Genomic DNA, 13,653 nt, shown 5'->3' with positions numbered 1-13,653 from the left:
AAAGGGCCTCCTTGACTTAAGCAGAAAAATCAGTTTATATGTGAAAGAGCACAAGATGGCTGCCAAAATACAAAGATGGAGGACTTAACTCTAACATCAGTAAGGCTTACAATGTATATCTCGGACATGTTACTGTCCCTTTGATCTTACACTATCTGAACTATTTTAATGCTTTTTGATATAAGACTCCATAACAGCCCTATTAATACTTTCCATGTAATCTGTATATGAAGATTATAATGAACAAATCCATATGGTGGATAAGCCTGACGTTACTGTGATGTCAATTCGCTGATGTCCCCATTTCTCTGATTTAGTTGCCAAAGATCTTGTTTTTACTAGCTTGTGGTTTGTGATGTGAAAGTGATGTCCTCATGTATTTTAATTCCAACAGTAATTGGAAACATTCAGAGGGCTCTGGTCATAAATATAGGAGATTTATTACATGGCTTCTTAAGTTTTCTTGTCCGTGAACCTGGAATAACACAGTCTGTCTAGTGCTCTATGATTCTAATAGAATTTTATGTGGAATTCCTGCCCTGAGAACAGAGCTAGAGGATTGTTACTAGGGGGGGGGGGGGGGTCAGTCCATATCAGCTGTGATATTAAAGGGGTCCATAAATTAAAAGTCTGCCAATTCAGTGGGATTGACCGATTATGTTATGTTGTTGATGTGCGCTGAATTTAGGGTATGGAGTATTACCTAAAAATAAAATCTCAAATTTTTTTTTTACATTTTTTTTTTTTTGTGTGTGTGGGAGTCAGATGCTGTTTAGTGACCTTTATTGAACTTCTATTGCCATCTATAGACTAATTTTAAAAAGGACTGTGGAGTCAGAGTTGGGGTCGGTTTTGGCTGGAGTTGGGTTAGGTTGGAGGACTCTGCCTAAAATCGACAGAGAGAAAAGTCCTACTTGGAGGACTTTTCTCTCCGACAGTTTCAGTACAAAAGCGCCAGAGACCTTAACAAACTGCTTTTTTTTTTTAGCAGATAGACTCTCCATTGTTCTGATCCATATGAGACACCAACGCTAGTGTGAACTTAGACTCGGGGAAAAGAAATATGTACTCTAGCACCAAAATAAAGCAATTAATTATTTTTAGTTATATTATACAATTAATATATTAATTTATATTATATTATATAATTAAATAAAGGCTTCATTCATTATATATTTACTTTCATAGGAAGTCAGTCGCTGGCTTTTTAATGACTTACAAGTTCTTTATTTCTTCTGTCTGACAATGGCTCTCCAGAGTTGGAGGCTGGTAAAAAAAAATAAAAAATTGGGGAATCAACAATTGGGGATTTGGCCAAATAACTCCACCGCCCTGGTTTTAACTTACAGCCTTTTGTGAGAAAACACTACTGCTTTTGAGCTACTGTATATACTCGAGTATAAGCCGACCTGAATATAAGTCGAGACCCCTAATTTTACCACAAAAACCTGGGAAAATTTATTAACTCGAGTATAAGGGGAGGGGGGAAATGCAGCAGCTACTGGAAAATTTCAAAAATTAAAATGGTCAGAGTTTTTGGGTGCTGGGGAAGGGGAGGGGTGTTTTGGTTGTCTGTCTGCCCCTTCCCTGAGGACTGGGTTTTTTTCCCCCTACTTTCAATTCAGCCTGTCTGAAATAGGCTATCTGCAGTGCTCCTATTAAACCCTTCCCGACGGAACAGGAGCACTGCAGATACCCTATACTCAGTAGAGTGGGCACTCTCAGACACAGGGATACCTAATATGTATGTGTTTCACAGTCATTTTCTACTTTTATATGTATTCTAGGGAAAGGAGTGATTTAGAACTTTTTTATATATATATATATATATATATATATTTTTTTTTTTTTAAAGCTTTTTTTTTTTTTCACTATTTTATTGGAGATTTTATACCTTACTATTGTGGCTGATCATATACTTTTGCTTCACTCGAGTATAAGCCGAGGGGGGCTTTTTCAGCGCACAAAATGTGCTGAAAAACTCTGGTAATACTCGAGTATATATGGTAAGAACCTGTATGCTAAAACTACTCATATGCAGCAACAGTCCCAGAGTTTGACAAGAACTAGGTATTCTCATTCCTCCTTATTCACATGTCAGTATTGTAGTAAGTGATTATGAGTCAAAGCCAGGAGAAAAACCTGCCCAGAAATAAGATGCAATGGAGAAACTTACACCTATTCTGTGTTTTGTACCCACGCTTAGTTTCAGCCACTGGTGCAAGAAAAAAAAAAGTAATGGACCTAAAAATTGGCACATGAATGGCACCTCAAAAAGGGTTTACAAAACCTGTTGTCAAAACTGTAAAGGCATGCCAATGGGGAATATGCAAATCTGTTTTCCATAATGTAATTCAGAAAACCTCTTTTTTTTGCCTCTAGGATTGCCCCTTAAACATCAGGCATGGCTTTTTCAGACAGACTTATACCATGATGCAGGATTATTGCCAAACTAGTATATCTATTCCAAAAGGAACAGGCATGCCAAGTCACTAGTGGGGGTCTTCCCATCTGTCAAGAACATCTCTTACTAAAAAGGACTTGCCAGGTCCATGTCATTACAAGGACAGGCCAGTTAATCCAGTGGGCATCATGTAATGCTTGAGGGCTAGTTCACATGTAAATTACGTGTGGCTTATTTTGGTCCTGAAAAAAAAAAAACTCTTCCTAATTAGGAAGCGTTTTTTGGACCTTGCTGCACTTTTTGGAGCTTTTTTTGGAGTGTTTTTTTTTTTTTTTTTTTTTGCAAAAACTTCTTCAAAAAAACGCCAGGCGGTTTTCCTCTCCAGTAAAGTGAATGGGCTGCAGGGGGAAAAAAAACGTGCGGAAAAATCACGCGTTTTTGGCCTCCCATTCTCTTCTATTGCTTTCTTCAGGCGGAAAACGCCTGAAGAAAGGTCATGTCGCTTCTTTTTTCCCCTAGCGGAAAAAAAAGCTAGCCCTCTAGATAGACCACCATTGTATGGAGGCGGATTTTGAGGCGAAATCCGCTGTTAAAATCCGCCTCCTTGTCCCCGTGTGAACTAGCCCTTATATTTCCTGTGGAGGCGCCGATAACTCATATACATGTAAACTACTATAAAGATGTGATCACTGGGAATATGATGGCTAGGACACCCATCAATCCCAAGAATTTAGATTCTGCTTCCTATTATAGGCAGAGGGCCTTCTGGAAAGATTCAGTCCTCTAACAGTGCCACATAAAAATCTGTGTCCTCTTGGGTAAGACATTTGTTTGTCTGCACCTTGCTTTGTGTGGCTCTCTATGGCCAAAACCATTAACCATAAGGGTGTGTTTACACGTTCAGGTTTTCAAATGCAGTTTTTTGAAACTAAAACCTGGAGTGGATCATGAAGGACGTGAAACCATGGAGGAAAAGTGCTGCTTTTTTTTTCTTTTGAACTTCAGCCCTTCAAAAAAAAACAAAAAAAAAAAAACACATTGCATCTGAGAACCTGAATGTGTAAACACACCCTGTGGGTATCCGCTTTTTTCAGGTAGCGTATAAATTTCTAACTTGTTACCTATGGGTTACCGCACTCCTGAGTGGGATTTTCTTACATTTTTAGGATGACACCCTGGTGTTTATATTGCATCCTGCCAGGTGGTGTCATGCCCTTGCCTCCTGTGTCTGCTCTTCTTTATATGTGCCCACGTTCGTTCTGGTGTCACCGCGGCTGTGATTTTGTGACATTGCCTTTGTAAACAGGTAATTGATGAATGTATTCCACTTCAAACAGCCCATTAATCCAGCTATAGTCGGAGGGAAAGAGATTTCCATTACGCTCTTCCTGTCCCTTCACTTTCATTTAAATAAGCTGCAGGGGCACAATCCCTGCACACTGAACATAGTGTACCAAAAGACCCTTAAATAATGTATGTTGTATTGCTTGGAAAGGCGACAAGCCACAGAGGAGCATGTTACCTAAATTCCCTACACCACTCGTGCCAGACCACAGGAAATCCACTGATCGGCAAATGTTCTGACACATGCTTTCTCTTATAACAAGAACATGAAGCTCAGGAGGTGGAGGCAACAGAGGACACAGTGGGGTGGAAAGTCCTCTTATGTGAATTTGTGTAATACGACGTTTCATACAGCTACTTGCAGGATGCTGGAAGGATACTTTGTCTCTCACTTGCACCCCTGCTACAAAAATTACTCTTGGACCATGTCATAAATATACATATGAATACTAAAAGACATAAAAGAAAACATTAGAACTTTTTTGTAGAGGGTCTCTAGATGGTGGTCTTGCTGCTGACTCGTACAATAGAGAAGGCACACTGGTCTTAGGCTCTTCATAGATAAGTTACTGAGGGAGTATATAGTACTAGGTGAAAATTATAGATTCCTGTACCTGCCCCAACACATGCTTCTAGGTAGGTTTTAAAGTGGGGACTTCAACCGAAGTCGAAAATGTTCGGTGACTCATGGTAATAAGGGTCAGGGGATAATCGTACACATCAGGGAGAGTGTGTGCCTACATAGGCAGTACGGAGACTTACAAGTCATTCCTGCTCCGCTAGGGATTCTGGGCAAAAAATATGCAAATCTATTCTCCTGGATGGAATTAGGAGAACAGAGTGCACTCTGTAGGCCGCCCTCTAGAGGGCAGCATCCTTACATCATGCATGACTCATGTAACAAGCCTGTTATCATGATGCGGATTTAATTGCCAAATTAGTATTTCTATTCCAAATATTCCCCTGGGAATCTGTTCCTTTTGGAATAGAAATACTAATTTGGCAATTAAATCGGCATCATGATAGTAGACTTTTTAACTGAGTCATGCATGATGTTAAGGATGCTGTCTTCTAGAGGGCGGCATACAGAGTGCACTGTTCTCCTAATTACATCCTTGAGAATAGATTTGCATATTTTTTACCTATCATGGTAATAAGTAACAGATCTTCTAAGATTCCTATACACATAAATGAATAGATGGAGATACCTCATTTGTATGGGAGTGTAATCAGCGCCGCACCTCCCATGAGGCGACCTGAAGCGACCGCTTCAGGCGGCGCTATGCCAGGGCCTCGGGAGGGCGGCATTTTTGCTGACCTAAGCCAGACCAGGACAAGTTGTCCTGGACTGACTTAGCGTCACCGTGTCTGTAGCCTGACAGGGGAAGTGAGCGGTGTATTGGGGCGGCCCTGCTGGACGCAGCGCTGCTCCAGCGGCCACCCCTCACACTCAGGCAGAGAGCAGGTCCTCTCCCTGCCAGCTCGCTCCGCTCGGCCACGCCCCCTTCCGCTCGGCCCTGTCCCTTTCTTGCGACCCCTGCCCACCTCTGTATAGGTTTTTGGTGTTTGACCCCCTTTGATCCAGTATTGATCACCTATCGTAAGGACTTGTAATAAATATCATCGTTCTAGAATACCACTTTACAGTTGAGTCTGTGGAAAACCGGTACCAGTGACCTCTTTCTATATAATCTTACAGTTTGTGTTTGTCTGCGGTTTTGCGGTATAATTAAGGTTAAGCTTCACATATGGGTCAAGTGTGACAAGTACGTCTTCTAACCCCCTTGTTTTCTGTTACAGCGGACCCTACGGTGAAGGATCTGATTGGTGGCTTCACAGCATTACACTATGCTGCCATGCATGGACGGGCTCGGATTGCACGCCTTTTGTTGGAGTCAGAGCATCGCAGTGACATCATTAACGCCAAGAGCAATGACGGCTGGACGCCTCTGCATGTGGCCGCCCACTATGGCAGAGACTCCTTTGTTACACTGCTTTTGGAGTTCAAAGCTGAAGTTGACCCTTTAAGTGACAAGGGTACAACTCCCTTGCAACTTGCCATCATTCGGGAAAGATCCAGTTGTGTGAAGATCCTTCTGGACCATAATGCCAATATTGATATTCAAAACGGGTTCTTACTACGCTATGCCGTGCTTAAAAGTAACCATTCTTACTGTCGCATGTTTCTCCAAAGAGGTGCTGATACGAACTTAGGGCGACTGGAGGATGGACAGACCCCTCTTCACATTTCAGCACTCCGGGATGATGTCCTGTGTGCCCGGATGTTGTACAATTATGGTGCAGACACGAACACTAGGAACTATGAGGGTCAGACCCCACTAGATGTTTCACTAAGCATCTCTGAAACTAACCGGCCTTGTCTGGATTTCCTACAGGAAGTACGAAGTAAGTAACTAAGTCATAATGGTCTTAATTCCCTGGGAAATATATAAGTGTGGCTTTACATAATACTGAATTATACTTTTTTGTATATGAGGAATTTTACATAGTTATACTTTGTGCACTTTATTAAAGGGGTTATCCAGGAAGAGTTTAAATGCACACTTTCCTGGATTCTGTTTGGACTGTACCTCAGGTTTTCGGGCTGGTCCCCAACTCTGGGTCACATGATCAGAACGAGCACCCAGGACATTTTGCCTCCTACGTTCACTGCTAGCTACCTGTTCTTTGGGTATTTGGAGACTAGATCATTATAATAGTAAAGAAACCTATGAACATGGGAGAGTTGGGGGTGAATTGACCCCACTGTTGGTTCTGCTCACATGTTATAGAGTTGGAACCAGCCCAGAAATCTGAAATTCATTCTAAATAGAACATGGGGCAGGTAAATATTTAATCACTCCCTTTTAAATTGACCGAAAGCAGGGAATGTGATAAAATAAATAAGCTTGTGTGTAGTTCACATGGTCTTAGTCTACTTCTCTAGCCGGTTAATGTGCTGGACATCTGCATGTGATCGCTGCAGCCAGTATCTGATGTCCGCTATGGTATAAGACCAATGAGACTTCAGCAGTCATATGTGCATGTGCTACATTGTCACTGCAGGGTAGTAAACCAAAGCAACCATGAATGACTGGAACAGCTCATAAGTTTGAGTTTTTCTTTTCCTGGGTTTTGTAATGCAACCTGAGCCAATAGTAGCTGTTCCTATCAATTTGACATTGAACTGTGTTCAGACACGCTGAATGTCTTATACTTGACATGTCTGTGGAGTTTTTTGGCCTTTCTATTTAGTGTATTGTATTAAGGGGAGTGTCCAATTGTATTTTTTGTCCCTTTTTTTTGTCAGAACAGCATAAAAATGAGAACAAGTGATTCTCCCTGATCCTGCCAGTCCCAGTCCCAGCTCAGGCCCCGCTGGTCTCTGTTTCCTGTGCCCACTCTGCATATAGGAAATGACCATTCAGCCCATCACTGTCTTCAGCGCTCTTGTGCCATACATGCCGGGGCTACCACTGAGGGCAGTGACTGGCTGCAACTATCATATTGGTGTATAAAATGTCACTACTAAAGAAAAATGAAGTATGGCGGTGATGCTGGGATTTTTTTAGATGAGTCTTTTTGTTACTTCATAGCAATTCCTCCCTTTTTAGCTAGATTTTTTTTCATTTCTTAGAAAGTTCAGCATCTTTCTTAGTTTGCGTATCTCTTTAGTCTTCAGGATCTCTGCAGTCACTGAATTTATTTCTTTAACTCTTCAGGTGCTTCTACTCCATCCTATTTATATACTGTAGGTGTACAGGTCATAAGAAGGTGGTAATGAACTGTCCTCCTATGTAAGCAGCACATTACCCGGGCATGGTTTCAGTGTCTGAGTAGGATGTGTGAGTTCACTGACTGGCAGCGGAGAATTTGAAAATGGCAAGGAAAAGTGTGTTAGAAAATCACGTAAAGTACTACTCCAGTAAGGTGGCATTCACACTTGCCGCTGGCGTCCATCTGTCATAAATCCGCCTTATTAGTAAAACCGATTGGGAACGGGTTGCAAACAGTCCTTTTAAAAGCCAATTCACTTCAATGGGTTTTTAAAGCAGTCTGCAGGTGTCCATGTGCAGCCTCTCCGCCAGGCATCCGCTTTTTTTTGGATGGACACAAAGTCGGACACTCAGGATATTCCCCTTTTTCCACGATCCCAGAAAGCTCTTTTCGTGCTGATGCATGTCACTCATTTGTCTGCTTGGAGCAGAGAGCAGGAAAATAACTATAAAGTGTTTTTCCATTTAGAAATCTTTTCTGTCCACCAGATGTCATTGTAGTTCCCATTTCTAGGCGTTTATTACTGTAAGTATATGAGCCGCTCAGGCAGTTATATGGCGCGGCTCTAGTGCTGTGTAATCCCAAGCACCTTTCAGGCTGTGCTGGAACTTGTAGTTCCTTATCAACTGTAACACTATACATGCATAGGGGAAGTGAATAACATTGATTATCTTGTAAGGGCCTGTTCAGATGTTGAAAAATGAAAAGGAATTAGAGGGGGACATCCGCCTTGGATCCGTCTTCGTTTTCTCCCTCTGGCTCAGTCACCGTATATCTCTGCTTTCCGCCGCTAGGCCCAGATGAATGGGTCTAGTCGGCAGGGAGTCTCCAGCCACTTATTTTACACTTATTTTTTCAGCGCTCATCTGATGTCTACCTCCTATTGAAAACAATGAGAGGCAGATTCCACCGTGTGAACAGGGCCTAACAGGAGCACCTGTCAGCAGATATTAGACAAGTGAGCAGTCAGTTCTTCAAGTGTGTGTGTTCGAAGCAAGAAAAACTGTAAAGTATCTTGGCAACTTTGGTATGGGCCATATTGTGATGAATACCTAACTGGGTCAGAGCATGTCCAAAATGTCAGTTCTTGTGAAGGTATTCGCAGTGTGCAGGGGTCAGTACCCTCCAAAACTGCTCAAATGAAGGACAACTGGTGAACCAGAGACATGATGATTGCTGCTGAAGGCCCGTTGATGCTTGTGTGGAGTGAAGACTAGCCCATCTGGTCCTGTCCCACAGAGTAGTGCAGATAGCTGGAAAAGTTACGGCTCGCTATGTCAGAAAAATGTCAGAACACATCGGACATCACACCATGCTGTAAGTGTAGCTGTGTAGTGGCAGTGTGCATAGAGTACCCATACTAACCTTGGTCCACTTCTAGAAGTGCCTACAATCGGCATGTGGTCCTCAAAACTGAACCACGGAATCCCCACACTACCCTTCCCAACCTCTTGTTACGGGAGTATGGGTTCCCTGTCGGGTTATAAGATTAATTCCTCAAAGACAGAGGCTCTCCCCCTGAATATCCATGGCCCGGCCCTCCACCTTTTGCACCAAAACTTCAATTTTCAGTGGCGTGACCGCTCACGTAAGTATCTGGGTATTCAGCTCTCCTCCTCCTATTCCACTTTGTACTCTGCTAACTTTCCACGCCTATTTCATGAATTGTGCTCGCTTATGGATAAGTGGGGTCCTCTCCACATCTCCCTCATAGGCCATATCACGGCCGTTAAGATGACCATACTTCTTTGAAACTCTTCCTGTTGCTTTTCCCTGCCTGAACTTCAGTCCCTTCAGAAGGCTATTTCCAGTTCATTTGGAACAAGAAACGCCACCATATTCATCGATCTGTTATGCTGGCGGGTAAGGCTGAGGGGAGACTTGTGGTTCCACATCTACTTTATTATCACTGGGCCACCCACCTGCGTTGCATCCTTTTTTGGGCTGCATCAAGGGCTTTCACCAGATGGGTTGAAATTGAAAAATTGTGGCTAGCGCCGACCCACCCCAACGCCTTCCTGTGGTCCCACTCACCCCCTGCTCCAGCCATCCCCCTTCTGGGTCCCATCCAGTTTACCAGATCTATTTGGACTACATGTAGTAGGTTTTCCGCTTGCGTCCCCTCACTCCTCCTTGATTTCCATTCTTTTCAATCCACTCCTCCCGGAGGGGCAGGGCCCTCGTATGGTGCACCCTTGGGGTAGTCGTGGTTTGTTCCTTGTGGAGCTCAGGCCCTTTGACTACTTTATTAATACCCTGCACATGCCTAGATCGGAGTGGTTCCACTATCAGCAGATTGCACACTTTTTGTGTACTACGTTTGGGACTCTGAGGGTTTCCGTCCCTACTGCCTTTGAGAGGTTGTGCCGTGCTAACACCTCTACTAAGGGTCTGATTTCAGACATCTATCGATTATTATCCTCTCCGGATGGACAGACCCCTCTGATTCACAAATATATGACTCGTTCATTGTCTGATTTGGGTAGGCAGATTTCTCAGGCTCAGTGGCAGATCATCTGGTCTCGTGCTATTAAGTCGTCCACCTACATAACTTATTGTGAGACCCAGTATAAAATTCTTCTACATTGGTACCACACCCCAGCCTTCCTTCACACATTAAACCCCAATATTCCCTCTAATTGCTGGAGATGCCTTTTGGGCCCAGGTACTCTTTTTCATATTTTTTGCAACTGCCCTCTGATCCGTCCTTTTTGGCTGGAGGTGAAGTCCATAATGGACGCAATCTTCCCTCGCGCTGTCCCCCTGGACCCTCTGGTTTATCTCCTTATCTTACCTCCCAGGCCCCTAGGTAAACTCCCTTCCTTGCTGTTTTTATGTATTTGTACTGCGGCTAAGTCCCTTATAGCTCATCACTGGAAAAGTACCCAACCCCCCTCGGCCCCCTTTCTACTTGCTCGTATCAAAGATGTTAAGTGCCTGGAGTTCCTTACTGCCACTCTGAATAATACAGTGGAGAAATTTTGGACCATCTGGACACCTTGGAACGCGTACTGTTCTATACGTGGTCTCTGATCCCTCCCATCCCCCCTCCCTTTCCTCCTTGTCTCTAGTCCTTTCTCTCTCCCTTGTTTCTGTCACTTCTTTTTGACCTTTTGCCCTACCGTAGCAGTGGTTTAATTGCATTATTGCTTGTTTCGACTGTTTTTGTTGTTCTAGTGGTTGATTCTAGTATATGGTTGGTTGTTCTTTTTTTGAAAAAATTTAATAAAAATCACAGTTGAAAAAAAACAAACTGGACCACGGAATAGTAGAAGAAGGAGGCCTGGCCTGATGAATCATGGTTCCTTTTACATCATGTGAAAGGTCAGGTGTGTTTCTTGCTTACCTGGGGAATAAATTGCACCAGGGTACACTAGGGGGTGAAGTTGAGCAAGCAGAGGTAATGTGATGCTTTGGGTTAAAAGTTTTGCCATCAAAACTTGACCCCTACTATTCATGTTGAGGTTATTAGACATGTACCACCTACCAAACCACTGTGGTAGACCAAATACACCCCTTCATGATAGTGTTACTCCATAATGGCAGTGGCCTCTTTCAGTAGGATAATCCAGCCATACTGCAAAGACTGTTCAGGGTTGATGTGAGGAACATGACAGAGATGGCCACTACATTTCACAGATTTCTCTCTGATCTAGGCTTTGTGGGATGTGCTATGATAGAAGTCTGATCCATAGAAGCCACACCTCAAAACTAAGGATTTGGGTTCTTTAATAGCCCTACCTCCACTGATTCCAGCTCAGTTGACATTTTTTCTGTAGCCCACACCATTCCAAAGCTATCAGTGTAGTTAGTTTTGGTGCCTGATATGACAAATGGATGCTGTCAAGTAGTTGGTGTCAGGCAAGGGAAGTGAGCGCTAGTCAGAGGCGAAAATTGTGAGAGCTCAAAATTACACTCCATTGCCTGTTACTGCGTAACATCACCCACTCAGCGCCGCACCTCCCATGAGGCGACCTGAAGCGAGCGCTTCAGGCGGCACTATGCCAGGGCCTCGGGAGGGCGGCATTTTTGCTGACCTAAGCCAGTCCAGGACAAGCTGTCCTGGACTGTCTTAGCGTCACCGTGTCTGCAGCCCGACAGGGGAAACGAGCGGTGTATTGGGGCGGCCCTGCTGGACGCAGCGCTGCTCCAGCGGCCGCCCCTCACACTCAGGCAGAGAGCAGGTCCTCTCCCTGCCTGCGAACGCCGCTCGCTCCGCTCGGCCATGCCCCCTTCCGCTCGGCCCTGTCCCTTTCTTGCGACCCCTGCCCCCCCCTCAGCTCTGCCCCTCCTCCGGGGGGGGGGGGGGTGGCTTTCTGACGCCGCTTCAGGCGGCAGAAAGCCCAGGTTCACCCCTGCACCCACTTGACCACCACCCACTTGACATTGCACTGAATGGTGAGGGCTAGAGAAAAAAATCCAACTTTACCAGAATTGGTGAAATGAGAGCTCAAGTAGGTCGAGGTGGTGAAAGGGCCTCTTTAAGGGATCCTGCGACTCATGTACCAGATACCACAGGAGGTCTTGCGGAGTCCATGCCAGGTCAGAGCTGTTTTAGCAGCATGTACTCTCCATAGCTACCAGAGCTGCTATTACTGTATTTGATTTAGCCGCACAGATTGCAGGGCTCTAACCCCAGATCTGGGTATTACTAGGAGACCAGACGTGCATGTCTAACTGCTAAGAGGAGGTGGATTAAGTGCTTATACTTGTGAGGTTGTATGGTTGTGCAAGCCATTAAATAAAGCACGTCACTTAGCTTGCAGCATGCCAGGAGTGTTCAAAGGAGCGGGCCTTTTTAGCATTAAATCTTCATAAGTTTGCTTTAATGGGGGAATATAAATCTTTCCCAAAGACCCTGACCGCTCCAATGAGGATTGAGTGCTGACCCTTGGAATGAAATTTCTTTGAAGAACAGAGGGGCAAGAAAACAAAAAAAGAAGTGACTTTTAGTATAAAGAAGCCTCAAGATGATGAAGATCTTGGATAAGATCAGAGAGTGCTGGGAATAGCATAGGATAATGAGCCTGAGGTAATTTACTGTAGAATTAGATAAGATCATTATTAATGTATTTCTACGCACTCAGCAGCTTTCTATAGGGTGAATACTGATGGTTTAACCCTGTCCTCCCCTACAACCTAACTTTGTAAGACATTACTTAAAGTTCCGGTAATCCGGCATTAAGTGGTTTATTTAATATTCTGGATTGTTCGACGGTCATAGACTTGTAAGACTTGAGGTCTTCCATTAAAAGGGTCCAAAATAAGCTCCCTCGTGTTACAGTGCTGATCCTTATATTTTAAGGTGAGGCCATCACACTATGGACACTGGTAACTGGGTTTGAAGTCCCCATATAAGACAAAATGAAGGCACATGGCATTTTTTTGCATGTTCCTTTTTCAGATGTCCCGGTACAGTTTTACTAGTTCTGATGTCAGCAACAGATCTGCAAGAGTTCCCGATGGTCTACTGGTGCCCATCTCACATCTATGGTAGATTGCAGTATATGGCCTCTGATGAACAATAATAACAAGAGGAGCCGCCATCATCTGGTGTCCTTAGGAGCAGTTTTTGTCCTGGCACAGGTAGATAACACTACATTATGTAACATACTTGACTGTAGAGAGGCGCTACTACGCAGCCATTCAGTATGGTGTCCATGCTAACTGGCCGCATCTTCAAGCCACTGCATCTGATTTTATATATTTGGTATATATAAGTAAAGTGTAGCCCTGCCATACAAAACCTGTTTTCACACACTCTGTTATGTCCACATAGTGGAGGAGGGGGGCCCAAGCTTGGTGCCTCTATTAAAGAGTAAGGGATAACTTACAGAATGGTGGAGGTACAACCAAGCAGACCCAGGGCTGTGGAGACGGTAGGCCAAGTAACCGACCCTGATTCTGGCCACTCTTGTGCTTCCACAGCCTGTTCCAGCTCCTGCTTCAGCTCCTTCATAAATGACTGACAGCCCTATCCTTTGGATAGGTCATCATTATGAACAGTGGTTGTGCAGCATGCCTTCAGTGGGGACACTGGAGATAGCCGAGTCTTGTACATTTGCAATCTTTGGCACTTCCATTAAAATGAAATACGACCACTGCTCCATTCAGAACAGGGGCCAAAA

At 44.0% G+C, this 13,653-nt stretch overlaps 1 protein-coding gene across 2 annotated transcripts in view; it reads left to right on the top strand.

Moving 5' to 3' along the window:
• Window positions 1-13,653, top strand: part of ASB7 (ankyrin repeat and SOCS box containing 7) — a 41,110-nt gene that overhangs the window by 15,617 nt on the left and 11,840 nt on the right. For both annotated transcript variants that reach the window (XM_075273214.1, XM_075273213.1), the window contains one exon: window positions 5,549-6,154. In XM_075273214.1, the coding sequence (XP_075129315.1) occupies window positions 5,549-6,154 (606 nt within the window). The remainder of the gene's footprint in view (window positions 1-5,548; window positions 6,155-13,653) is intronic.

The sequence above is a fragment of the Leptodactylus fuscus genome, chromosome 5 (assembly GCF_031893055.1).
Source record: "Leptodactylus fuscus isolate aLepFus1 chromosome 5, aLepFus1.hap2, whole genome shotgun sequence".
Taxonomy (NCBI): domain Eukaryota; kingdom Metazoa; phylum Chordata; class Amphibia; order Anura; family Leptodactylidae; genus Leptodactylus; species Leptodactylus fuscus.
This window is presented reverse-complemented; position numbering and strand designations above follow the sequence as displayed.